Source organism: Mirounga angustirostris, unplaced genomic scaffold (genome assembly GCF_029215605.1).
Source record: "Mirounga angustirostris isolate CCGP_5_RB_7025 unplaced genomic scaffold, mMirAng1.0.hap1 SCAF_17, whole genome shotgun sequence".
NCBI lineage: Eukaryota > Metazoa > Chordata > Mammalia > Carnivora > Phocidae > Mirounga > Mirounga angustirostris.
The window spans coordinates 11488941-11516836 of NW_026991725.1; the positions used below are offsets into that span (position 1 = coordinate 11488941).

The 27896-nt window shown below is 46.5% G+C and overlaps 1 protein-coding gene across 1 annotated transcript; it reads left to right on the forward strand.

The window, feature by feature from the left end:
- Positions 1-13434: 13434 nt before the first annotated feature.
- Positions 13435-23189, forward strand: CHCT1 (CHD1 helical C-terminal domain containing 1). The gene is made up of 6 exons (XM_045888112.2): positions 13435-14566; positions 15661-15762; positions 15984-16159; positions 16620-16719; positions 20187-20382; positions 23104-23189. The coding sequence occupies exons 1-6, from the start codon at positions 14516-14518 to the stop codon at positions 23187-23189; spliced, it is 711 nt and encodes a 236-aa protein (XP_045744068.1). The 5' UTR covers positions 13435-14515.
- Positions 23190-27896: the final 4707 nt, after the last annotated feature.

A 27896-nucleotide genomic window follows, 5' to 3' on the forward strand; every position in this document is an offset into this window, starting at 1 on the left:
GGAAGAAAGGAAGGAAGGAAGGAAAGAAAAAAGAAAGAAAAGAAAGAAAGAAAGAAAGAAAGAAAGAAAGAAAGAAAGAAAGAAAGAAAGAAAGAAAGAAAGAAAGAGTCAATATAGGGAGACCAGTTGGAAGGCTACTGCAGATACCCAGGCAGGGAGGGTTAAGGGGTGAACGGTGGGGTCCAAGATAATATTTTGAAGGAAGAGCCAACAGGATTTATCGATAGACTGAATTGGGATGTGTCAGAGAATAACCACTTCAAACTTGGTGGCCAAAGGAACTAGGAGGCTAGAATTAATAGTCACTGAGATGTAGAATAGACGACAAAGGGAGGGGCAGGTTTGTGGGACAAGTTCAGGAGCTCAGCTTTGGATCTGTTACTTTTGAAATGCCTATTGGACATCCAAGCAGAGATGTTGAATAGAGAGTTAAATATTTGTCTGAAGGGAGAAATGGTTCTGGCTGGAGATATAAATTGAGGAGTCATTAGAGATTCATGATACTTAAAGTCATGGAACTGGATGAGATCTCCCAGGACATGATCCACTCCCAAGATAACTGGGGCTTCCAAAATTAAAAGTTCAGAGATGGGAAATAGCAAGAAGAATGAGAAGGGGAAGCCAGTGAGGTAGGAAAGCAAAGAATGGGGAAAAGAGTGGGGTGCCTGGGTGGCTCAGTTGGTTGAGTGGCTAACTCTTATTTTGGCTGGGGTCATGATCTCAGGGTCCTGGGATCAAGCCCCAGTAGCCTCAGGGTCCTGGGGTGGAGCCTCAGCGCTCAGCCGGGAGTCTGCTTGGGGATTCTTTCTCCCTCTCCCTCTGCCCCTCCTCCCACGCATGTGCTCTCTCCCTCTCAAGTAAACAAATCTTTAAAGGGTGGGGGGAGAGCATTCCAGGAAAGAAGAAAAGTGTGAATAAAGGCACAGAGGTATAAAGTAGAACTCAAAAGATAAGCTCTGCCTCATCAGAAATGCCCTTTATATGAACAAAAAAGCTAGCTACTAACACAACTGAAAAATCAAAATGCATTATTAACTAGCAAGGTAATAATTCTCACTTCTAACAGTTGGTAAGAATTATAAGTATTTCAGGTAGATTTTAAGAGCTTAGTTGCTTTTCATCAGATTTCTATTTTGCTGTGATCTCTTTGATCTGTCAATGGACAATACTTGACAGAAGGTTCTGGGGACAATAGGTACCCTTAAAATTTGTTCTACAAGAATTAATTGAGTTAGGCTAAAGTATGATAATTAATGGTTGAAGGTAGATTTCTACCTATGCATGAACTTCAGCCTGGATGTCACTCAAGAGAGATTGTTTAGGCCCACATATTTTTGTGTACATTAGTAAATAATACTGACATCCTAATTAATTCATACCAAAGTCTGAGGGAGTACCCAATAGATACTAAGATTGTCCCCAGAAATTCCACAGGGAAAGGGTTCGATTTCTCCCACTCAGAAAAACTCTCTTCATTAGTAGCTCAGACCACGTCCTAGACTCATGGGCAACCTTTCCCTAAAACAGTACTAAATTAACCCAAATCTTCTAGTTTCTATGGATATGGAACAAAAACAAAGGTGGGCAGACTTAAATTCTCGTTATAGATCACTGTGTGCATTCATTAACTACACCCAATCTTGCATTATGCAAACATTTCTCCATCCTCAATACTCCATCCCTCATTGATCTCAAACTTTTTCATTCTTCTGAAGTACTTGAGCACTAAATGGAGTTACATGCCAGTACATACATATTTGTTTCTACACATGAGCATCCCCGTGTCATTGCATGTGATTGCGATTCTGATTATTATTGCTGCGCAAGAAATTACCCCCAAAACTTAGTGGCATAAAACAATGATAATATTTATTTTGCTTATGAATCTGCGATTTGGGCAAGGTTCTGCGGAGCTAGCTAACCTCTCCTCCATTTAGTCAGCAACAACAGCTTGAGCTAAGGAGTGGAATCCTCTGAAGGCTCACTCACTCGCATGCCTGACAGTGGGTGCCTGTCGTTGGCTGAGACCTTAGCTGGAACTGTGGGAGGGGAAAATGGGCTCCAGCAATATTTCTGTGACACAGCCTGCCTTCTGGGGAAAACAATTTACATTTCTCCTGTCTGCTATCTACATTCATCCCTTTCTCCAAAATCCGAGTTGTGATACCAGGTTCAAGCCTGGACTGTAGGATCTCATCATTGAGATCAGGTCCAGGTGTGAATGAGGCTGCTTCCTCAAATATAGTCTCTCTCTCTCTTTTTAAGATTTTATTTGTAAGTAATCTCTACACCCAATGATGCGGGGCTCAAACTCACAACCCCGAGATCAAGAGTCACACGCTCCACCAGCTGAACCAGCCAGGCGCCCTCAAATAGAGTATCTCTTGACTTGAATTCCTGTTCTTAGTAAATATACACTGGGGTTATTTAGGGGAAAGGGACCATGAGATATGAAACTTACTTTTAAAGGGTTCGGGAAAGGGGCGCCTGGGTGGCTCAGTTGTTAAGCGTCTGGCTTCAGCTCAGGTCATGATCCCAGGGTCCTGGGATCGAGCCCCGCATCGGGCTCCCTGCTCGCCGGGGAGCCTGCTTCTCCCTCTCCCACTCCCCCTGCTTATGTTCCCTCTCTCGCTGTCTCTGTCAAATAAATAAATAAAATCTTTAAAAAAAAAAAGGGTTCGGGAAAAAACAAAGTTTTTATGCACACAACACACACATTTCTGGAATATAGATATTGTATGTACGCGCGTGTGTGTGCGCGCGCGCGTGTGTGTAGAGAGAGACAGAATAGGAAAGAGGGAGAATGCTATAATAAAGCAAATTGATTAAAACGTTATCAAATGAATGTGAGTGAAGGGCATACAAGTATTCTTTGTTGTTCTTTTTTTTTTTTTACAACTGTTCTGTAAGCTTGCAATTATTTCCAAGTAAAAAGTGTTTTTTTTTTTTTTTTTTAAAGATTTTATTTATTTATTTGACAGAGAGAGAGAGAGCACAGGTAGGCAGAGCGGCAGGCAGAGGGAGAGGAAGAAGCAGACTCCCCACTGAGCAAGGAGCCTGATGTGGGGCTCGATCCCAGGACCCTGGGATCATGACCTGAGCCGAAGGCAGACACTTAACGACTGAGCCACCCAGGCACCCCAAAAGTGTTTTTTTTTTAATGCAATGCACATGGCGTAGGTTCTAAGCATTGATCTTTTGATATTTTTTAATTCCAGGGAAAAGTCCTAACTTGATGTTTGTATTCACTCTTGGCGGTTGAGAGAAGACCCTTTAGTTCTCCCTTTGCCTGGATGTCTATGAGGAGGCGCTATCACTTCCCACGTTAGCCTATCTTCCTCCACATCTCATTTCCTTAAAGAGCTAGTCTGGGAAAGACCCCTTTTTGAGAGGGGGTTTTGGCTGTGCCGAAACACAGCTTTTCAAAGGTCTTTGTGTTGCGTACCAGACCAAAGGCATCTGTAAGTGTGGCGTGGCTTATTTAGAGAAACTGTAGAAGGATGCCCATCAGTTTCCTTGTAACAAGAGAGACTGGGATTAGCCCCCTCTGAAGCACCATCATTATGCTCCCCGAGCACATACTCTAAAAATAGTGGCTGCCGAGAAACAGTCTTCTCAAGTTTCCAGTTTGAAAAGGACACTTAAATAGAAAGCTGGTCTTTTTAGCCTGTGTCACAATCCCCAAACAAACAGAGAAGAAGCACTAGTAGGAGTCCCAGTTTAGAATGCACAAGCCAGTCCTTTAACAAACTTACGGCCCTCAAAAGCTTGTTGGCTGCCCAGAAAAAGCTTCCCAGGTTGGCAATAATCTTAGTGCGGTCACCTCAGTTGTATCTGTTTGCCTTTCTTATGCAAGTACTCAGGGCAGAGTTCTGCACAGAGGTGCGCTCAATCTCAATATATTACTGTTGCACAAATAAAGCAGCCGTGGGTAATTACCCCAGAGTGCAGGCCTGGAAAGGAAGCCAGGTTTGATCCTACCAAAACAACTTAACCGAGAATGTCTTTCCCGGGACCAGGTTCCCAGATTGTGAATGTACCTCTTTTTTTAGTAGAACCTAGTAGTAGTAGAACCTAGAAAAAAGATGTTAATGTATCTTTGCCAATGGGAATAAATGAAGAGTCCTTGAAATGTACTGTCAGGTGACACAAATAAACCATATAATTATATTCCCTGAAACAGAAAAGCTCAAAACATAAGAATATATGGGTTTCCTGGGTCAGACCAAAGGCCATGTAATTCCATTTCTTTTTTAAATAAACTTTTTATTTGGAAATACTTTCAGAATTACAGAAAAGGGGCGCCTGGGTGGCTCAGTTGGTTAAGCGTCTGCCTTCAGCTCAGGTCATGATCCCAGGGTCCTGGGATCAAGTCCCACATCAGGCTACCTGCTCAGTGGAAAGTCTGCTTCTCCCTTTGCCCCTCCCTCCCCTGCCTGTACTCGTTCAATCTCTCTCTCTCTCTCTCAAAAATAAATAAATAAAATCTTTAAATAATTACAGAAAGGACTGTATAGAAAGTTCCTTTATACTCCTTACCCGATTTCCACCATTGTTAACATATCACCATGCTACTTTTGTCATAGCTAAAAAATTGACATTGGTGTATTATTATCTAAATTCCAGGGGCACCTGGGTGGCTCAGTCGTTAAGCGTCTGCCTTTGGCTCGGGTCATGATCCCAGGGTCCTGGGATCGAGCCCCACATCAGGCTCCCGGCTCTGCCAGAAACCTGCTTCTCCCTCTCTCACTCCCCCTGCTTGTGTTCTCTCTCTCGCTGTGTCTCTGTCAAATAAATAAAATCTTAAAAAAAAAAAATAAATTCCAGGCTTGCTTTGGATTTCACCAGTTTTTCCATTAAAGTTTATTTTTTTGTTCCAGGATCAAACACAGACTACCACATTACATTTAGTTGTCATGTCTCCCTAGTCTTCTCTAGTCTGTGACCGTTTCTTAGTCTTTCCTTATTTTTCAAATGACCTTGTCAATCTTGAGGAGTTCTTGTCAGATATCCTGTAGAATGTCTCCCAATCTGGGTTTGTCTGATTTTTTCTCATGGTTAGATTGGGGTAATGGGGTTTTTTGGAAAGAATACTGCAGAGATGGGGGCGTCCGGCTGCCTCAGTAGGTAGAGCGTGTGAGTCTTGACCTCAGGGTTGTGAGTTCGAGCCTGATGTTGGGTGTAGAGATTACTTAAAATAAAAATCTTTAAAACAACAATACCGCAGAGATGAAGTGCTCGTCTCATAACACATCATATCTGGGAGCACATGATACCCACATGACATCATTGGTAATGTTAACCTTCATCATTAGGTTAATATAGTGTCTAGCAGGCTTCTCCACTGTAAAGTTACTACCATTCCATTTTCTACTCTGTTCTTTAGATAGCTTAGATTTTGTTGGACATCAAAAAACATTTTGTAAGGGGCGCCTGGGTGGCTCAGTCATTAAGCGTCTGCCTTCAGCTCAGGTCATGATCCCAGAGTCCTGGGATCGAGCCCCGCATTGGGCTCCCTGCTCAGCAGGGAGTCTGCTTCTCCCTTTGCCTGCCACTCCCCCTGCTTGTGCTCTCTCTCTCTCTCTCCCTCCCTCTCTCAAATAAATAAAAAAAATTTAAACAAAATTTTTGTAAGAGGTAGGGTAATTGGATATTCTAATGGCCTTAGGTTTTATGGATTTACCCAGAACATTCCTAATTCTAGCAGGAGTCCAAAAAGACAAATAATCCTCTCAAAATCTATAGGAACTATAGGAATACAGTCTTTGAGCTATAGGAATAAGCCAGTGTATTATATTACTGTCCATTGTTTGAGCAACGGAACATTAGATAGCAATACAAATTCTAACATAATTGAATGTAATCCATTGGCAGCCAAGATCTCCCAGCTCCTTAAAATCTAGAGAAAACTGATTCAGCTCTGCAACCTATAAATCATGGAAGTCTAAAGTGCTTGTCCAGGTTTGTCCACAAATAACCAGGAATTTATGTCATCATGGTGGTCCCTTCTGATTGCATTTCTTGCCTCTGCCACCGTTTTTGCTCTGTACCATATCTTGTTACTGCTCCTCTCTCACTGGCAGCCTGGGTCCAAAATAGGATAGCCCAGCTTCTTTTTGCTTCATCTCATTCTAAAACAGACACAAATCTAAAGCTGTCGAGTAGGGTAGACACAGAGGGTTTATTTTTTTTTAAGACTTTATTTGTCAGAGAAAGAGAGAGAGCACAAGCAGGGGGAGTTGCAGGCAGAGGGAGAAGCAGGCTCCCCACTGAGCAAGGAGCCTCAGGACCCTGGGGCCATGACCCGAGCTGAAGGCAGAAGCTTCACCAACTGAGCCTACCGAGGCGTCCTGACACGGAGAGTTCTAATGAAATGTTGCATCTCATACCTTATGGCAAACGAATATAACCCATATTCATCCCGTGGTTCACCCTTCCCCAGGCATGCCTTACCGGAAGTGTCTCGCCCAGCCTGCCCAGCCTCCACCTCATCCCATGGTGACCCAGCCTCACATCATCTGTTTTGCCAGTTTCTATCTCTGTAATGCCTCCTCTCTCTTCCTCTCCCTTCTGACATCCTTTTCTAGATCAAAAACAAAACTGAAGGCCAAATTTTCATTTTCTCTTTCCAAAGCAGCTTAGTTACCTCTCTCTTTTTGGTGATAAGGCTCCTGCCTTGGCCTCAGCTCTCACCTTGTGCCCCCAGCTACTGAAGTTGTTTCCTTTCCTAAATGTAATTCTGGTGCTTGCGGTTAAGGTAATAATATCTTCTCCATTTGTCTCGGGAACAGCCATCCATTCGTTCATGTATTCAATTCAATAAACATTTATTGAGCTCCTACAATAGAGATTTGGAGGACAGAAAGCTAATTTGAACGGGATTCTGCCCTCAAGGAGCTCATGGTCTCCAGTGAAAGGTGAAAGCTAATCAAACACTTCCGATGTGGCAGGCACACTGATGGGCCCGTTCACCTGAAAAATCTTTAAAAATTCTTTTAATTCTTGGGGCGACTGGGTGGCTCAGTCATTGAGCGTCTGCCTTCGGCTCGGGTCGTGGTCCCAGGGTCCTGGGATCGAGCCCCACATCAGGCTCCCTGCTCCGCAGGAGGCTTGCTTCTCCCTCTCCCACTCCCCTTGCTCGTGTTCCCTCTCTCGCTGTGTCTCTCTCTGTCAAATAAATAAATAAAATCTTTAAAAAAATTTTTTTAATTCTTAACATATAACATTGTATTCATTTAAGGTGTACAACATAATGATTTGACATATATATGTATATATATAAATGATCACCACAGTTTAGTTGACCTCCATCAGTGAACTATCTTCAATCCTTAGAGAAACTCTGTGCGGTAAGTTTTGTTTCCTTTTTGCCATTGAGGAAATTATGGTTTGGAAAGAGTGGAATGCTGGCAAATGCTTAATGAGCAGTTGGGTGGGGAGAAGAGGATCCTGATTTGTAGTGGTTTTGATTTCTGTTGTGTAAATACTCCCTCTACAGCCGACATCCAGTGACCAATATAACATCGCTGCATGTGCACTTGGGAAGAAGTGCTCAGCAGGGCCCGTTTATATAGTGTTTCTACTTCACCAATACAACAGACATAAAACCGCCAGGGCAAATGTAACTGTTAAATGTAGAAAAATAACCAGGAAGGGCTGACTGTTGAATATTATTTTGTCTTCAATAGAATTTCTTTAATTGTAAGTTGGTATTTAATTTTATTTTTACAGAACTAACTTTTTATTGTGGCAAAACATACATAACATTAAATTTACCATTTTAACCTTTTTTAAGTGTACACGTTAGTGACATTAAGTATACTCACAATGTTGTGTAGCGGCCACCACCGCTATCTATTTCCAGAACTTTTTTTTTTATCATCCCAAACAGAAACTCTGTAATGATTCTTCCTTCCTCCCACATGCTCGTAACTTCTATTCTACTCCTATCTCTATGAATTTTTATGTTCCAGATATTTAATGTAAGTGGAATCATATAATATTTTTCTTTGGCATCTGGCTTATTTCATTTAGCATAATGTTTGCAAGGATCATCCATATTGCAGCACATATAAAAATTTCATTTCTTTTTATGGCTGGATAAAATTCTATTGTATGCATAGGCCACATTTTGTTTATCCATTCATCTGCTGATGGGCATTTGGGTTGTTTCTACCTTTTGGCTATTGTGAGTAATGTCGCTCTGAATACTAGTGTATGTATTTGAATCCCTGCTTTCTTTTTTTTTTAATATTTTATTTATTTATTTATTTGATATAGAGAGAGAGAGCACAAGCAGGGGGAACAGCAGAGGGAGAGGGAGAAGCAGGCTCTCCACTGAGCAGGGAGCCCACCCCGAGTCCCTGCTTTCAATATCATTTAATAATGTCTGTGTTTAGCAAACAGCTGGCAAAATTCCTAAAAATTTAATAATCTGCTCTCATGAGCCTGTTAGAGCCAGCTCTGACACAACACTGGAGAGTCCATAATTTACCCAATTCAGTTTAAACAAGGGCCAATTCGGGATTCACCTCACCACACAGCATCTTCCAAGTTTGCCTAATGATAAGTGCCTTGGACATATCAAAGTATTGATTCCCAGGCCCTCCTGGGAAATTCTGATTCTGAAAGTCCAAGGTGAGGTGATTTTTCTCATCGGAATTTTTCTCAGTCTGGAAAACCTGAGATTAGCCCCCCAGTACCACCAAATCTAGGCCAAAGGCAGGGGGTACAACTATGGTGCCCTGAAGGAGAGACGGTGAGAGTAAGTCCTTTGGGGACAACTTGCAGGACTTGCAAATTTTTTTTATTTTATTATGTTATGTTAATCCCCATACATTACATCATTAGTTTTTGATGTAGTGTTCCATGATTCATTGTTTGTGCACAACACCCAGTGCTCCATGCAGAACGTGCCCTCTTTAATACCCATCACCAGGCTAACCCATCCTCCCACCCCCCTCCCCTCTAGAACCCTCAGTTTGTTTCTCAGAGTCCATAGTCTCTCATGGTTCATTTCCCCCTCTGATTACCCCCCTTCATTTTTCCCTTCCTACTATCTTCTTTTTTTTTTTTTTAACATATAATGTATTATTTGTTTCAGAGGTACAGGTCTGTGATTCAATAGTCTTGCACAATTCACAGCACTCACCATAGCACATACCCTCCCCAATGTCTATCACCCCGCCACCCCATGCCTCCCACCCAACTTGTAGCAAATATAGGGGTGGCATTTTTCCTCTCCAAAATCCTTCCCAGCTCCAATATTCGTTGACCATACAATTTTCTCCTGAGCATCTCTCTGCCTCCCATCTTAGGAAAGAACACTTTCCAGAGAGAGGCAAGTGGAAATCATTAGGCCCAGCAATTTAACACCATCTCAGAAGCTTGCATATCATTAAATTGTTTAGAAATATGCTCTGAAGTTAAAGTTTGCCATTCTGTGGTGTTACTTTTGATATCCTGACAAGATATTTTTAGAGCCCATAAAGCCCAAATTAAAACATTGCTATTAAAAAAAAAGTGAAATTAAACCAGGGCTCCATAAATGGAAAACTACAGTAAATAGCAGATAGGAGTGAAGGAAAAAGTACCAAATATTTTTGAGAACTATTTTGAGAGGAGAGGAGATGAACAGATGCTCCTGATCAGCATGCAGAGATGTGCCTATGTCCTGCCAGGGTGAGAGGGAAAGGTGTCACGCCTGTAGACTCTGTCCTGACGACAGGCTCTCACCCTTGGATTAGTGCAGAGGGAGCTTCGTTCCCGCTGGTGAGGGATGGGTGCAGGCTGCTCGCAGCGGGTGAGGTATATCACCTTTACTGGACATGCTCAAGGATCTCAGTGGCCTTCTCCTTAGTCGCTGGTTTCTTGGGTCTGGTCTGGAATATGGTTAGTTAGACCGAAAAGCCCCTCGCCTTCTTCCTTTATCCTGTTTCTCTCCAGATTAACTGTGTTTCTGGCATTTCTCACACGACCTCCATTTGCGGGTTTCCCTGAGCTCAGATTTAAAGACCCATCTGAAAAACCATGGCTCAGAAGAAGGTCTACACCCTTAGGTTCTTAACTTCTTTAGGCTATAGACCTCTCTGACTACCTGATGAAGGCACTGAGACCTTAACTTGCTAGTTAAAAGTTTCAATGGGTTTGTTGATTCTCTCAGGCCTATCAGTGGACCCCATGTTAAGAGACTTTGCCTTAGGCAGTGATAGAACACCTCGTGGCCTTGGATTAGGGATGCCTTGGCCCTCAGCCAGAAACTGTCACATTTCCTCCAGACCCAGCACTCCAGCTACGGTGGGAATTTAAATGGCCCTCCTTTTCTTGGAGACTTGATACAATTCTAATTGGATAATTTAGAACAAGATCAAGGGGTTTCTTTTGGCAATGCTAAGATACCCTTGGGTTTCTTATTAAAGAAAGGGATAAAGGGGCACCTGGGTGGCTCAGTCATTAAGCATCTGCCTTCAGCTCAGATCATCATCCCAGGGTCCTGGGATCGAGCCCCGCATCGGACTCCCTGCTCGGGGAGGAGTCTGCTTCTCCCTTTCCCTCTGCCTGCTGCTTCCCCTGCTTGTGCTCTGTCAAATAAATAAATAAAATCGTAAAAAAAAAAAAAAAAAAAGAGGGACGCCTGGGTGGCTCAGTCAGTTAAGCGTCTGCCTTCGGCTCAGGTTATGATCCTGGAGTCCTGGGATCAAGTCCCGCATCGGGCTCCCTGCTCAGCGGGGAGTCTGCTTCTCCCTCTGACCCTCCTCCCTCTCATGCTCGCTCTATCTCATTCTCTCTCTCAAATAAATAAATAAAATCTTAAAAAAAGAAAAGCATCTGCCTTCAGCTCAGGTCATGATCCTTGGGTCCTGGGAGCGAGCCCCACATGGGGCTCCCTGCTCAGTGGGAAGCCTGCTTCTCCTTCTTCCACTCCCCCTGCTTGTGTTCCCCCTCTCGCTGTGTCTCTTTCTGTCAAATAAATAAAATCTTTTTAAAAAAATTTTTTAATAAAAAAAAAAGGGATAGAGAGAGAGTTCTTTAAGGGAATTAAAAGTCTCTGAGTCACTGTTTAACCCAGGGAGAGAGATGGAAAGATCTTCAAGTCTATGAGAGGAAGTGTAGGCAGTAGAGGCCAAGAGTCATTTTCCCTGTCCCCTGAATTTAGGACATACAACAAGATTTTTGTCACTAGAGGGTAGGGGTGAGCCATAATGATTATGAAACCAGCCTATACCATTAAGGAATATGCCAACCTGCATAGAGTGGAGGGTGAACAAATTAACATCCTCACCCTCACCTTCACCCCACCTGCCTGAAGTACATGGCACATAGAGTTTTTTTAAATTAAATATTGGATGAGTGACTCAGTTCAATGAGTTGACTTGCCCTATAATGTCATTTTATGCTAACCAATTGGATTTTGAAGAATGTCTCCCAAAGGCAATGGATTTTTGTTTTTATGTTGAGTGTTGAGTCATTATTCCTAGCTGCGGGTAAGCTCAATTTTCTTTTCAGGCTACTCCCTATGGCTGATAATAAAACCATTATGGGAACAGGGCAGGCATCCAGAGTCTAGGACTTGTTAGAGGCTCTGGGAGGGAAAAGGAGAAGTGGAGTGAGATGAGGGAGCAGGCAGGGACAGATAAACTTTGAGGTTCTGACTTACTTCCCCCTTTTGAATTGTAAATATTATTTGGGGCAGGGGGAGGAATAGATATATAATATCTATATTTGTGTTCAATTCCTTGTTTCTTTTTTCTACTGTTTTCTTCCAGTCTTGGTCCATATTCATGTTGGCTTCTCAGAGCTATAATGTAATACTCTTTTGGTTTGTGTTTTTAATCTTAGCATTATATAACATTTTTAATGATGTTATTTATTCCTTATGAGTAACTTTTAAAAAGACTCAGCTCTCCCTTTTTTTCCTGACTGTAAATGTAAAGCATATTCATTAGTTTTAGAAATGCAGACAATATGCAAAAAAGGTGAAAAATCGCCCTTTATATATTTTTTTAAAGATTTATTTATTTGACAGAGAGAGACACAGCGAGAGAGGAAACATAAGCAGGGGTAGCAGGAGAGGGAGAAGCAGGCTTCCCGCTGAGCAGAGAGTCCGATGTGGGGCTTGATCCCAGGACCCTGGGATCATGACCTGAGCCGAAGGCAGACGCTTAACGACTGAGCCACCCAGGCGCCCTAAAATTCTTATTTTAAAAATCATTTTTTATTCTTATTTTATTTTTTATTTTATTTCTATTTTATTTTATTTTTAAAAAGACTTTATTAATTTATTTGACAGAGAGAGACACAGCGAGAGAGGGAATACAAGCAGGGGGAGCGGGAGAGGGAGAAGCAGGCTTCCCGCCGAGCAGGGAGCCCGATACGGGGCTCGATCCCAGGACCCTGGGATCATGACCTGAGCCGAAGGCAGACGCTTAACGACTGAGCCACTCAGGCACCCCTCAACCTTTATATTTTGAAGTGTATCCTTCAAGACTTTTTTCTATGCATATATAAATACATACTTTCAAAAATGGAATCATACCACACATGCTGTTTTAGTTCTTGTTTTCCACCTCATTAAATATAAAGTAGTAATTTAAAAAAATTTTAATTAGTATTATGTAGATATAGAGTAATATTTTAATAATAGTATTTCAGTAGTAAAATATTAAAAAAATTTTTTTAAGATTTTGTTTATTTATTTGACAGAGACAGACACAGCGAGAGAGGGAACACAAGCAGGGAGAGTGGGAGAGGGAGAAGCAGGCTTCCCGCTGGTCAGGGAGCCCGATGCGGGGCTCGATCCCAGGACCCCGGGATCATGACCTGAGCCGAAGGCAGACGCTCAACCGACTGAGCCACCCAGGCGCCCCTAATTAATTTTATTTACTATTTAATAGAGTAGTATTTTTAAGTATTGGTGTTCCACAGTTTATTTACCCTTTCCTACTGATGACACTTCAATTGTTTCCAAATTGTCACCATTGTAACAGTCCTTATGCACACATCATCTTTCCTTAGGACCAACTCCTAGAAGTAGAATTTGTGGGCCAAAGGGAAGGTGCATTTAACATTCTGCATTGTTCCCAGGAGAAGTGTATGAGAGAGCCCCTTTCCCTTACTCTTGCCAATACCATTTCCTTCTTAATAGCCGCAAAGTAGTCCTGGATTAATGCTCAAACACGACAGGCTTTCCAGTTTGGAGGGGAGCCACATTCCCCTAGCATGTCCTCAGCCACAGAGTCCCTGTCGCGTGCGGGTACCGCCGCCAGATGGCGAGAGGGAGGCCTGGCACGACTTCGCGGGGCGGGGCGGGGCGGGGCGGGGCGGGGCGGGGCTCCCAGCCCGGCTCCGTTGGCCACGGTGGTCGGACCGGGTGCCGGCGAGGGCAAGGGAGGAAGTGGGCAGTATGGACTGGGGGCTGCAGCGGTGGGGGGGGGGGACCCCGGGCCTAGAGGACACGCGGGCAAGGGCCAGGACGTGGAGCTCAGCGTCCCAGGAAGAAGATGCACGTTGAGTAAGCGGAGGCTGCACGGGTCCCATCAGCGCCGAACCCCGCCGTGCGCCGCTGGAGGTCGGAGCGGGCGCCGGGCCGAGTCAGGGGCGAGGTCGCGGCTGGGACCCCGCACCTCCGAGCGCTTCCGGGCCGAGCCGGCCAGGCAGGCGCCGGGACCCCGGCAGCAGCAATGCCTCTCGCGGCCTCGGATCCCCGGAGGGCGGCGCGGGTGGGAAAGGCTAGAGCGGTCCGGATCCGACCGAAAGCCCCGCGCCCCACTTAGTGGCCGCGGCCCTAAGGCAAGTCACCGGACCTCTCTGCGTCTCGGCTCCTCTTCTGTGAAATGGGGCCACTGCGGTACCCACCTTGCGAGGCTCAGTTGAGATCATATTACATGGTAGCTTGTATTTTTTGCACCCTCCCTAAGAACGCAACCACCGCTTAACCATCGCCCAACACAACTGGCTTACTGGCTCCCCGGAGGCTACGGAGGAACAGAAGAGGAGATCCGTCGCAGGAGAGGCTTGCTGTATGCCATTCTCTCCGGGCACCCTCTAGACCTTTGTCCCCAAGCCAGAAAGAAACGTTATAACCCATGGCCCTCATCACGGGGAGCCCACGGCATAACCGAGGAGTCATCAGCGATACACACGCAGGAAAGGGACTCCAAAGCTCTTAGCAGGGGTCACAATCACCGGCATCTGACGGCTCTCCTGGGAAAAGGGGTTACAGCCCCACCTGGCCAGCGCTGAGCTCTGACAAAGTCCTGGGTCTACTCGGCACATCTTGCTCGCTTCCCGAGTTCTGTTCCCTGTTGAAGGAGGTGGCTGGTGGCCACCCCCAAGAACGAGGGCATGGGAGGGGCAGGGGAGCTAGGCTCTGTGTTGGCGGTTGCCATGGTTTTGCTCCGAGTTCTGGAGTCAACCTGCCCACTCCCTGAGACACTCAGGTCACAGAAGCAGTAGGTCAGAAGCCTGAGGGGACATAACGAGGGCCACTCTGGAGGCCGCCAGTGCACCTGTTGCGATGGAGGCCTCCGATGGGCAAGGGGCTGAAGGGGACAAGCCACTAAACGAGGTGAAATGGGGCTAGGGAGGCGAGGGAGGGAAGAACGGAGGGTCCTTGAAGGGCTGGTCTTGGAAAGCAGAGAACATGAGATTCAGGGAAGAGAAGAAGAAGGGAAAATGGCGATGTACATGAGCTAGCAGGAGCCGGAAAGAGCAAGAGAAGGTTAACTCATTCAAAGACATACATTCCTGGCAAGATGATTGTTGGTTGTGGAGACAAGCGCTCATCCGTGTGTGTGCGTGTGTGTGCACACTTGAGTTCTGGTCTTTGTGCTTGGTTGTGTGGTGGCACTGGTGTGTTTATGGAGCCGACCCGCCGGAGTCCCCTCGCTCTGGGGCCTGGAGGAGCCTCGGTTCCATACGCTCTCCGTTTCCCTTCCACCCTCTCCCTGGTCTCCGCCTTCAGAGTGGTCTGGGCCTGGGTCTTCCTGAACACAGGCAGGAATTAATGCTCACTTTTCCGAGAGGCTTTTGCCTCTAATCTAATCTAATCCTGTGCTCTGACTTCAAGTATTATTTCATAGTCACTCTGTCTTCATTAATTTTCAGTTTTGTTTTGTTTTTGTTTTTGGCCCCACGTTTGCTGTCAGAGAGCTTCTCATTACCATCACTGTCACATGCTTTTCGGAGTGCTCATTATTGCGCCTTGATGCTGAGGGTTGGAGGTGGGCCTGGGACTTAGGCACTCAATAAATGTTTGCTGAATGAATGAGTGAATGACTCCCTGCTCATTCCCCCAAGGAGTCCCTTAAATCGCTTGGTGCCTCAAAGTGTTCTCATCCGTAATCAGGGATAATGATACCTCACCTTACAGAATTTGTGGGAGAATAAAATGAGTTCATGTTTATCAAGTGCTTTGCAAAATTAGCTACAATACTGTGCTCTAATGATTATAAAAGAAATGGGCAGGGCATTCTAGGTTTTCTAAGCAGGGATCTTCAGGGATGGGTTTCTTTGCTGAGGGCTTACTCGCCTCAGGGCTGGGCCAAGGAAGAGGTCCTAGGGAAAACGGAGAAGGGCTTTGGTTGGAGTTTGGACCACTGGTTGCCTCGAATTGCCCCTCAGGAGCTCCCCAGCTGACCGCGGCACCCTGCCTCCTCCCAGGTGATGGGTGTACCCTGCTTGGAGAAGGGTTCCGGCACCATGCCCACCGGAGACTCACTTGTACGCCATGCCAAGGGCCTGGACCAGGACACCTTCAAAATTGTGAGTAAGGGACCCTGTCCCTCCTCCAGGCCAGGAGACCTGGGTCAGAAATTGGCAGGCCTCACTGTCCCACTTGTCATGTCAAGTAAGACCTTGACGAGAGCCTCCTTACTTAACCCACTTAACACTTCCTGGCCCATAAGGGCTGCTGGTTACTTGGGGCTACCCATCTGCCTCTTCTTTTCTCCTATGGTCGCTCAATTCACCTGTTGCCTCTTCAGTGTAAAGAATATCTAAGGCCACTGAAGAAGTTCCTGCGAAAGTTGCACCTGCCCAGGGACCTTCCCCAGAAGAAGAAGCTGAAGTACATGAAGCAGAGCCTGGTGGTCCTAGGGGACCACATCAACACCTTTCTGCAGCACTACTGCCGAACCTGGGAAATCAAGCACTGGAGGAAGTAGGGCAGCCTTCTTGCCCTTCCCACTATACCCACTCCTGGGCCCTGCCACCCCCCCATTCAAGGACACACCTCAGTCAAGATCCCTGAGTCCTTCACCTTTATGTGAAAGAGTGAGGATCCTGGAGTGAGCATGGTGAAGGAGGGGTGGAGAGAACAGGGGCCTCTAGTTATTCAGGGCAGCACTGATTCATGGCAGCTTGCACAGGCAGTGGACAAAGAACTCTCCTGACCCTGTGGAGAATGACCTCTGATTAAACAACTGCTGTGTGGTGTGGGTGTCCATCACCAGGATGGGGTACTCAAGGTTTAGCAAATGCCCACCTCTCCATGTCCCTGACCAAATCCAAGGAAGCAGGATGTGGTCCATTTCTCCCTGAGTGGGTCATGGACACAAGATAGATGCTGAAGGGAGAGGGGCTGTGCTCTGCCTCCCTCAGCCTTGGTTTCTCCCCTGCAGGATGCTCTGGCGATTTGTTTCTCTCTTCTCGGAATTAGAGGCGAGACAGCTTCGCAGGCTTTACAAGTACACCAAGAGCAACCAGACGGCCAAGTTCCTGGTGAGGCGCTCAGGAAAGCTCCTCCCGGGCCCAGCTGAGGGTTGGCTGGTGTGTTCTTGGATTGTGGGGGGGGGAGGCCTGGGGCTGAGGGGGCCCTCTGATACCGCCAGCATCCCTCGACTTGTTTCCACACTCACTGCCTCAGGGAGACCCCACTGCTCCTACCTTTACCCCCGACAGGGGGCAAAGTGGGGCTGAAGAGGGCAGAGGCTCAGCTTCAAGTTCTTGGTATTTCTTCACTCTCCACACCCACACTCCGATGTTAACAGGTGCAGGGACATTCCTGAGAGGCTATGAGTGGGGTTGGTAGAAGCCATGCAGAGAGGCACAGCCAGCTTGGGGAAGGAGGACTATCAGACAGAGCCTGGCCTGGCTTTGTTCAAAAACAGTGACTCTCAAACATTTTGGACTCAAGTCATGTTCACCCTCTTAAAAAGCTATTGAGAAGCCCCAAAAGCATTTGTTTATGTAGGTTATAGCTATTGATATTTGCCCTATTAGAAATTAAAACTAGGGGTGCCTGGGTGGCTCAGCCGTTAAGCGTCTGCCTTCGGCTCAGGTCATGATTCCAGGGTCCTGGGATCGAGCCCCGCATCGGGCTCCCTGCTCCACGGGAAGCCTGCTTCTCCCTCTCCCACTCCCCCTGCTTGTGTTCCCTCTCTTGCTGTCTCTCTCTCTCTGTGCCAAATAAATAAATAAAATCTTTAAAATTAAAACTAAAGAAAAAATTCAAAATATGTACTCACTAATCCATTTAAAAATAAAAACAAGGAGCCCATTACATTTTAACATAAATAATTTTTACAAGGAATAGCTATATTTTTCAAAACAAAAAAATGTAGTGAGAAGAGTAGCATTGTTTGACATTTTCGCAAATCTCTTTAGTGTCTGGCTTAATGGAAAAGAGCTGTTTTTGCAGTGTCTTATGATATGTGACTTGGTTAAAGTACGTGAAGAAAACCCAGCCTGTACAGATGTATAGTTAGAGAAAAGAGTATTTTACTAGCATTTTCAGATAGTCATGGATATTTTTCTTTGACACCACACAAAAACCCAACAAGTGGCAGCTACTTATTAGTAATGTGGAATCTGAAACCATATCAATGAATGTCTCTCTCTCTCTCTCTCTCTCTCTATATATATATATATAGTTTTAGGTTTACAGAAACTTTGTGTGGAAAGTGCGGAGATTTCCCGTATACTAACCCCTCCTGTTTCCCTCGTTATTAGCATTTTGCATTAGAGAGGTACATTTATTACCATCACTAAGCCAGTATTGACACATTATTTATGACACATTATTAACTAAATAATGTCCATACTTTATATTAGGGCCCACTCTTTGTGTTGTACATGCTAGGTGGTTTTTTTTAAGATTTTATTTATTTATTTGAGAGAGAGAGAGACAGAGAGGGAGAGAGAGCACGAGCGGGGAGGAGAGGGAGAAGCCCTCTGCCAAGCAGGGAGCCCGATGCGGGGCTCCATCCCAGGACCCTGGGATCATGACCTGAGCCACCCTATAGGTTTTGACAAATGCTTACTGACATGTATCCACCGTTCCAGTATCGTACAGAATAGTTTCACTGCCGTAAAAACCCTGTGCTCCACATATTCATCCCTCCATCCTTTCCCTCCAAACTCCTGGCAACCACTGATCTTTTTACTGTCTCAGTATTTCCAGAATGTCATCAGTTGGAATCATACAGTATGTAGCTTTCTCAGATTTGTATCAATGACCTTTTCACACTAGGTTCATTAGAATCCATTGGTTTCTCTCTTGCACTTTGAGTAGACCTCACTTTTCAGGGGGTCAGCGGGGTCAAAATATTTCAGGGGTCCCCAAGAGTTCACAGAGCACCCTTTGGGAATCACTGGTTCAAAATAAGAATCATAGGTAACAGTTTCTATGTGCCAGGCCCTTTATGTTCCCTCCTATAATCTTCAAAAGTAACCCTACATGGTAATTACAATTACTGTCCACAGTGTGTAAATGAAGATGCCAGATGCAGAGAGGTAAAGTAACATGACCCAGACCACATAGCCAGTGGGGGGAAGAGCCGGGTTCAAACGTAATCTGGCTCAGGGGAAAGCCTTGCTCTAACTATGGCACCCCACCCCACTCTAGCTACGCAGCTTTAACCCAACCCCTTCCCCCTTGGGTCTCTGTTTCTTCCTCTGAACATGAATGGGTGGATCATTTCAGGGAATCCTCCTCTGAATATGAGGTGTTGTCATTTTAGTGATTCCTGGATTTCACTGGCCAGGAAAATTTCAAAAGATATTTCTAGGCTCTCAACTTTAATTTTGCCAAGGACTTTAAAACAAATGCCACTGTTTCATTACAAACAAATGCATAAGGCACTAATAACTCTAGGCCAACAGACACATGAGAAGATGCCCAACATCACTCATCATCAGGGAAATAGGAATCAAAACTACAATGAGATGCCACCTCACACCTGTCAGAATGGCTAAAATCAACAATACAGGAAACAACAGGTGTTGGTGAGGATGCAGAGAAAAAGGAACCCTCCTAACACTTTCTGCAGCCACTGTGGAAAACAGTATGGGGGTTCCTCCAAAAGTTAAACATAGAACTACCTTATGACTCAGCAATTGCACGACTAGGTATCTACCCAAAGGTTACAAAAATACTGATTTGAAGGGGCACGTGCATCCCGATGTTTATAGCAGCATTATCAACAATAGCCAAATTATGGAAAGAGCCCAAACGTCCATTGACTGATGAATGGATAAAGAAGATATGATATATATATATATCATCCATCAAAAAGAATGAAATCTTGCCATTTGCAGTGACGTGGATGGAGTTAGAGTGTATTATGCTGAGCAAAATAAGTCAGAGAAAGACAAATACCACATGCTTTCACTCACGTGAATTTAAGAAACAAAACAGATGAACATAGGAGAAGGGGAAAAAAGAGAGAGGGAAGCAAATCATAAGAGACTCTTAACTATGGAGAACTCTTAACTATAGAGCCAGAGAGAACTATAGCAACTGAGGGTTGCTGGAGGGAGGTGGGCGGGGGGTGGGCCAGCTGGGTGATGGGGAGTAGGGAGGGCACTTGTTATGAGGAGCACTGGGTGTTGTATGGAAGTGACGAATCACTAAATTCTACTCCGGAAACCAATATTACACTATGTTAACTAGAATTTAAATAAAAACTCAAAGCAAATTTAAAAAGACACTATATATAACTCTAAAAAGAGATGGAGGACATATATCCAAGTAAAGAAGCACCCAAGAAGAGACGGTTGGCATCCCGGTCTCAGTGTCCCCACGGTCCTTCCTCTCCCCCATCTGTGACTCGTGCCTCCTGCTGGCTAGGCAGGGGGGTGAGTTGCAGCCAGACCGCAGTCATTTCCTCACGGGGGCAGGGCTGGGGCTCTGGAACGTGGGGCCCTCTCTTCCCCACGCTCTCCTCAACATTATGGGCCCATCGCAGGTGGCGTTCTGCCCCTTGGACGCCCCGGAGAGCTCCTTGCTGGCCGACCGGGAGGACAGTCTGCCCAAGCTGTGCAGTGCGTGGGGCCTGCAGAACAACATCAGTTGCATGAAGGAGAGGCTGTCCAAGATGCAGGCGCCCGGCCGAGAGGCCTCCCTGCTGGCGGAGCCAGCACCCCGGGGCCCGGGCGGGAAAGGTAATGCCCTTAGGTGGGGGGCAGCGACAGCCTCCCTTCCCATCTTCCCTTTAACCCCACACTTCTCTCTCGGTCCATGTTTCCTTCCCCTTCTGCACTTTCTTCTTTTCTCTTTTTTGTCCCCCTCCCTGCGGGGCCACTTATAGAAAGTTTGAAATGTATAGATAAGTGTAAAACAGGAGAGAGGAAAATCACCCATCCCCCAAGGCCATGACCAGTAAAGGGTTTGGTGTGTCTCCCCTGAGCGTTCTGCATGATTTCCCTGCGGAGATCTCATGATGCACACAGTTTGGGATCCTGCGTTTTTCAATGAACAGTTTAAACGAAGCCACTTGCCCATAGGAGTAGAAGCAGAGACCGTCTCTAGCAGTCAGGAGTGGGGACTCCCAGGAGGTGTCCAAGCAGAGGCGGGAAGCCTGCTCTGGGCGTTGGACTAAGGAAGTGGTTCATTCCCACAGTGGGGGGAAAGTCGAGTCAGATGGCCTGGGATGGGCCTTCCCAGCAGCCTTGGTCTCTGCCACGACTGCACTGCTTGGCCCTCTGGACAGAGACTCTTCAGTGAGGGGGTCCCAGCCAAGGCTGGAAGCTATGAAGGCCCCTCCTGTGCACTGAGGTACAAAGAGATGTAGGAGCCACTTACCCCTCTCCCTTCTGGATCCGGCTTCTGGGACCACAGTTAGCTGTTCTTGCTTTGCTACTGGGGGAGCAAGTGAAGGCGAACAGAGTGGCCTAGGATCTCCACGTGTGGTCCTAAATTGGCCCCAGGTGTTCCTCTGAGGGTCAGGCCGGCTGGGACTGATGCAGGCCCGTGGCGCTCGGGGCCTCGTCCACCAGTCACAGCTGCCCCGAGTGGAGAGCAGGAGGGAGAATGGGGCAGGGGCAGTGGGGGTGAGTCGGGCAATTACTGAGGCCCAGAGCCCTGTTTGGGCTCTGTGATGGCCCTTGGCCCTGGTGCCTATAGTTTAAATTGAGGAAGCAAAATATCCAATGGAATGAAGGCCAGCCCATCATGAAGATGATTTAGGCCACGCAGTTCATGAATCAGATAAGGAAAGTGGGCTCTGGGCTTTGGGGCCAGCCTCTTCCATACCAGGGGATTGGTATCCTTATTTCTCCTAACCCTAACCCCTGCGGCATCCTCAGATGGGTATTATCACCCCCCTTTTACAAATGAGCCATCTGAGGCCATAGGGCAAAAGGTAGGACAGGCTGGCTGGAGGAGGTAATTCTGGGACAGGCTTTAAAGAAAGGGAAGAGGAGGAGGGGTAGTGGAGTAAGGGAGGGAAAGAGAGGAAGGAAAGGTGTGTGCAGAGGTGAAGGGCAATTAGCAGACAGTCTGGGCCTGGAGGTGAATGGAAGAGCAGGTTGGAGAAGTGCAGGACGAGGGGTAATAGGAAAAAGCCTTGGATGGTGGATCAAGAACATTGGCTTTTATGTAATTCTTAAAATAACATTTTATTCCTACAAACATAAGTGTAGCATAGAAAATAAGGTGATACCGATAAGCAAAAATAAAATATAAACATCACATTGTCCTCCCTACTGCTAGCACTTTCCAGATGTTTTTTTTTTTTTAAGATTTTATTTATTTATTTGAGAGAGAGCACATGAGAGGGGGGAGGGTCAGAGGGAGAAGCAGACTCCCCGCCGAGCAGGGAGCCCGAGGCGGGACTCGATCCCGGGACTCCAGGATCATGACCTGAGCCGAAGGCAGTTGCTTAACCAACTGAGCCACCCAGGCGCCCCTCCAGATGTTTTTTATACATATTAATACATGTATTTTAGCCAAATGAGATCTCACTGCGTATAGGATTTTGATTGGAACTTGCTTTTTTCAGTTAATTAGGTCAGCATTCCATGCCAACGTTTTCGTTTCATCTAATTGTTGGATTAAGTACTTCTTATTCAAATTTTCCCAGTAGTCCAAGACCTTTCTTGCACTGATTTCCCACTCATGCATCATTGCACCTGGTCATGTCTCTTCCATCTCTTTGAACCCAATAAAATCCCCTTTTTCACATCCTGACTTGTTGAAGAGATCAGGCCATTGTTCTGCAGAATGTCCCACTTTTGACACTTGTTGCTTCCTTTTGGCATTTTTTTAAGCTTGTTCCTCTGTGCATAAACAGGACTGCAGATCAAAAGTCCTGATGAAGTCCTGTTAAATATTTGTTTGCCTGGGCTCCAGACAAGGTTGTGCTCTTCACCTTGTGTTATATGACAAAGCACATGCTGTCTGCTGGACCCACCATGAACGGGCTCTGGTCAATCACTGAGTCCATCTGTGATATTAAAGGTAACCCACCTGGTGTTTCTTTGGCACCATGTTCATAAGGCAGTTTTTAAGTAAAAAGATGGCAGGGGGTTGGCAAACCATCCGGCAGCCAAGTTCTGGGAGCCAGGGCCTGAAATCTGGGATGGGTGTGGGGAGGGCTCAGAGTCAAGAAATGTGGTCTAGTCCTGACTCTGCCCCTCTCTTGCCTAAGGCTTTGGGCAGGGTGGGCTCTGCGCTTGGGTGAGATCCCTCATCTGTAAATCGGGGTGATACAGTCTTCCTCCACCACAGGGTTTCTGTGGGAAAAGAGGAAGGCACAGAGGTTGCAAGTGAAGATAAGATTTTGTCGTTCTTCCTTTCTGTCCCTACTACGCCCCCTGACACGTTACAGGCTGAGATTCTCTTACTGCTCATGTTATCAGGACTGTGTCACTTTCCCTTTTCAGGTCCTCTAAGGAAACTTCCTCACAAAACAAAACTCAAGAGAAAGAGGATTAAGGAAGCCCCAGAGACTCCAGGGACCTGCCCGTAAGAAGAGGCAGGCGGGAGGGGCGGGGGCAGCTTGTCCTGGCTCCCAGAGCACTTGTCTTCAACACCTCTGCACCCTGGGGGCTGGGGGGCCAATGAGGGGAAAGAAGAAAACTGTCTTTGTCAAAAGGATGCTCAGGTCTTAGTTATGTATAAATGGGGTGGGAAAATAAACATCCTTAAGACAGTTCTACCTTACTTGGTTAACAGTCATCATTCATTCATTTTGTAATTTATTAAAAAAATATTTGCCAGCTACCTTCTGAGCGGCAGGTGGCCCACAAGAGCACAGACAAATAAGATGCGGTCACTTGCGTCCATGGCCGTCCATCGCCATCTAGAGCAGGAGACATACGTGGAGAGACGTTACAAAGGGTTGAATAGAGGTGTGCGGGAGGCCTTGGCCGGTAACAAAGGAGTGATGTATGCCCAGGGAGAGCGCGGTGCGGGGGAGGGGAGCGGGCCTGGAGTCAGAGAGGGAGAAGTCTGGCAGCCTGCCTCAATTGTCTGCACTCGGTCTCCTGGGTAACCTGGGGGGACCACACCAAGGGAGCCGTCAAGCAGTGGGAATGAACTGGTGTGACCTGGCGCCTGGGGAGATGCTCTGCAGGCCGCAAGCAAGATGCATGGAAGTGAGAGACGGGGGAGGCCTGAGTTGGTAGAAGAAGCCGAATCAGCAGTCGTAGCTAGGATGATGGTTCAAACCGGTGGTCAAAAATCGGCCGCTGCCTGCGAAACTCGGACCACTGGTGTGTTGTTTGCCCCTTGTGGTGTTCTACTTATTGTTTAAAACATTAAAAAAAAAAAAATCAGTTGCCAGTATTAACTTGGTACATTTCACATTAAAAACAACAAACAGCAACAGATTTCTGGCTTTTAACAACTTGCCACACGTGGGTGTGCCTCCCCACAGAAGGGCATGTGGCTCAGGTTTCACGGATACTCTTTCGGGTTCCCCACAGTCCCCACCCTTCCCTCTTGCCTCACACACTGGCCTTCTTCCCTTTGACTCGTTTCGCTTTTCATACTTGCTACCCTGGGGATATACAAAGGCAGTGAAGATGTGCATAAGGGGGGTGGGGTGAATTTGTGACATTACGTAGGATAAAACGGACAGTTTTGGTGACAGATGTGAGAGATAAAAGAGGGAGGAGAAGGTAGTGAAGAGGGTACTTTGTTTCTAGCTAGAAAGGCCGTGTAGCTGGTGGTCAACTCCAGGAGGGGAAGCAGGTGCAATCGTTTTCCAAAAGCACAGGCGGCAGCAACATACGAGGTGCCCGTATGCGTGTGACCCTTGCTCCTCCCCTCCTTCAATTCATATTCCGGAGTGAGCATCATGACAACGTTTAAGTGTCAACATGAGTATCAATCTAGACTTGAAGAACAAGTACACGGAAGCGTAAAGAGGGAAAGAAGACCCTGGCTCTCTCTTCGTTGTTCACATTCTTTGCTCCCCGAAGTGGCGAGATGAGGGTACGGGCTTGGGGGTCGGCCTCGCTCCAGGGGCCCCCGGCAGTCCTGACAAAGCAGGGAGGATTTGCCAGAGGAGGGCGAGCAGGCTGGAGGATGTCCCTGATGATGGAGGGCCTCTCCAATCTTCTCCACTCCCGAGCGATTTCACGACAGGGTCCCGGGGAAAGGGCTGGCCGTTCTGGGAACACACCGGAACAGGGAGGTGTCCCTGTGTGTGAGGCAGCACCACCTAGAGGAATGACGGGGTTCTGCAGCCTCATTCTTCCCACCGAGGCAGGGCGCGCGCAGAGGCGGAGACGGGGCGGGGGGGGGGGGGCGGGGGGCCTGGGAACTTTATATCCGCCCTCGGACCAGCAGGAGGCGGGAAGGCAAAATAGGCAACAGTCTTGGTTCTGCAGCCCTCTTAACTCTTTCCTCAAATTTAGTAGGATCTCAGAATTCCAAAAAAGATCACAGGACATTGCTTCACCCAAAGCCCTCCAACAGCACAGAGGATTTTTAGGGCAGTGAAAATACTCAGTGTGATACTAGAATGGTGGATTTGTGGCATTATACACGTGTCCAAATCCATAAAATGTGCAACAACAAGAGTGAGCCCCACTGGAAACTATGGACTCTGGGTGATGATGTGTCCTTGTAACAGGTGTATCACTCTGGTGCGGTGGGGGTGAACAATGAGGCTGTGCATGTGTGGGGATGGTGGTGTATGGAAAATCTCTGAATCTTCTGCTCAAATTTGCTATGAACCTAAAACTGCCCTAAAAAAATAAAATATTAAGAGGTGCCTGGGTGGCTCAGTTGGCTAAGCGTCCGACTCTTGGTTTTGGCTCAGGTCGTGATCTCAGGGGTGTGGGATTGAGCCCTGCGTGGGGCTCTGCACTCAGTGCAGAGTCTGCTTGATATTCTTTCCCTCTTTCTTTCCCTCACCCTCTACCCTATGTATTTATTATACATAAATAATAAAAATAAAATATTAAAACAAAGAAATAAAACCCCCCGACAGTTCTTCATCTCATATAGATTAAAAGCCAAAGATTTTGCAAGGGCCTACAAGGCCTACTATGATCTATCCCCACTGTCCATTCTATTACCTGTCTGACCTCATTCTTGCTTTTCTCATACTTGTCAAGCACACTCCTGCCTCAGGGCCTTTTCACTGGCTGTTTCCTCTGTCTGGAATGTTCTTTCCCAAGATACCCAGTTGGCTATTGCCTTCAAATCTCTGTTCAAATGTCACCTTCTGCCTGGGGGGCTCAGTTGGTTAATGTATCTGCCTTTGGCTCAGGTCATGATCTCCAGGTCCTGGGATGGAGCCCCACATCTGGCTTCCTGCTCAGCGGGGAGTCTGCTTCTCCCTCCCTCTTTGTGCCTCCCCCTCACTCATGCTCTCTCTCTCTCTCAAATAAATAAATAAATAAATAAAATCTTTAAAAAAAAAAAGTCACCTTCTTGGTGTAGCCTAGCATGTACCCTCGTTTTATTTTTTATGTTTTACTTTTTTTTTTTTTTTAAAGATTTTATTTATTTATTTGAGAGAGAGAATGAGATAGAGAGCATGAGAGAGGGAGGGTCAGAGAGAGAGGCAGACTCCCTGCTGAGCCGGGAGCCCGATGTGGGACTCGATCCCGGGACTCCAGGATCATGACCTGAGCCGAAGGCAGCCGCTCAACCAACTGAGCCACCCAGGCGCCCCTATGTTTTACTTTTTTAAAAGATTTTATTTATTTGACAGAGAGAGAGACAGCGAGAGAGGGAACACAAGCAGGGGGAGTGGGAGAGGGAGAAGCAGGCTTCCCGCCAAGCAGGGAGCCCGATGCAGGGGCAATCCCAGGACCCTGGGATCATGACCTGAGTCGAAGGCAGACCCTTAACGACTGAGCCACCCAGGCGCCCCTGTACCCTCGTTTTAAATCCCAACACCCACACACATCCTGAATATCCCTTACTCTGCTTTTGTTTTCCTAAGGCACTTATGCCTCCCAAATATTAAATAATTTAGTTAATGATTATATTTCTTGTTTGTTGATGGTATCCTCCCACTAACATGTAAGTTCCACAAGGGCGGAGCCTTTTGTCTGTTTGTCCCTTGCTGTATCCCTAGCAATTACAGCAGTATCCCAGCATTTGGCAGGTACGTAACACACATTTGTAGAATGAATGAACCCAACTAGAGCATTTAGTCCAACCACTTCCTGGTTCAGAGGGGGAAAAAAAGAGGCCCAGGAAGAAAGGTTGACTTCTCCGAGGTTGGGCAGGAAGTCAACGCTGGAACTGGGACCTACTCAAACTCGATGCCCCTGGGCCGGCACACTTCCCATACACCCATGACACATGGTTCACCTGCCCTTGGCCGAAATGCTCATGGCCCACAAACAACCCACCAGACTCAATGCATTAGTTCTCCAATACTTTGTATTTTCTTAGCTAAGGTATCTCTACCCAAAGTATGACTCTCTAAGCTGGACTTGGGGACACCAGAAGCAGGTGGTTAGGGAAGGCTATTTGGAGATGGAGTGCCCAGGGGGGACCCCCCAATTATACTTGGGCATATGGTGCCTTGGGGGGTAGTCTCACTGTAGGGAAAAGGCCTCACCAAGAGCCAGACCAGGGAGCCCTCAAGGAGGGCCCCTCCCGTAGAGAACAGTGGATATTTTCCCCCAAGTCTTAAATGGAAGCAACTTAGAGCTGGGCCAGCTGAATTGAAATACTGACTTTCCAGGTCTCCTGGCTCCACACCCAGCGCTTCTATGTTTTAACTTTATAATTTTTCCTTTGTGCATGCAGACGTTTTCTATTTTTATGTAGTTCACTGTCCTTCCTTTAATGACTTCTTTATGACTTGGAAAGGTTTTCCCCACTCAGAGAATATTTAAAATTGTGTCTTTCCTTCTAGCACTAGGGTTTCAATTTTTACATTTAAATCTTTGGTCTATTTGAAATTTATTTTGGTATAAGTTATATAATAGGAATGCAACATATTTTTTTTTTCAGATGGCTAACCAGTTGTCCTTGCACATGTGGGAGTATATTTATAGGATATACCATATAGGGGGAAAAATCCATCTTTCCCACACTGATTTGAAGTGTCACTCTTATGATACATTAAATTCCCGATTTAGGGGCGCCTGGGTGGCTCAGTTGGTTAAGCGGCTGCCTTAGGCTCGGGTCATGATCCCAGGCTCCTGGGATCGAGCCCCGCATTGGGCTCCCTGCTCAGGGGGGAGCCTGCTTCTCCCTT

Coding starts and splice junctions, on each gene's coding strand:
- CHCT1 (XM_045888112.2), top strand. CDS start 14,516: ATGGAGGCCTCCGATGGGCAAGGGGCTGAAGGGGACAAGCCACTAAAC. Junction 15,763..15,983: donor ACCAGGACACCTTCAAAATT/GTGAGTAAGGGA, acceptor TTGCCTCTTCAG/TGTAAAGAATATCTAAGGCC. Junction 20,383..23,103: donor CCGGGGCCCGGGCGGGAAAG/GTAATGCCCTTA, acceptor TTCCCTTTTCAG/GTCCTCTAAGGAAACTTCCT.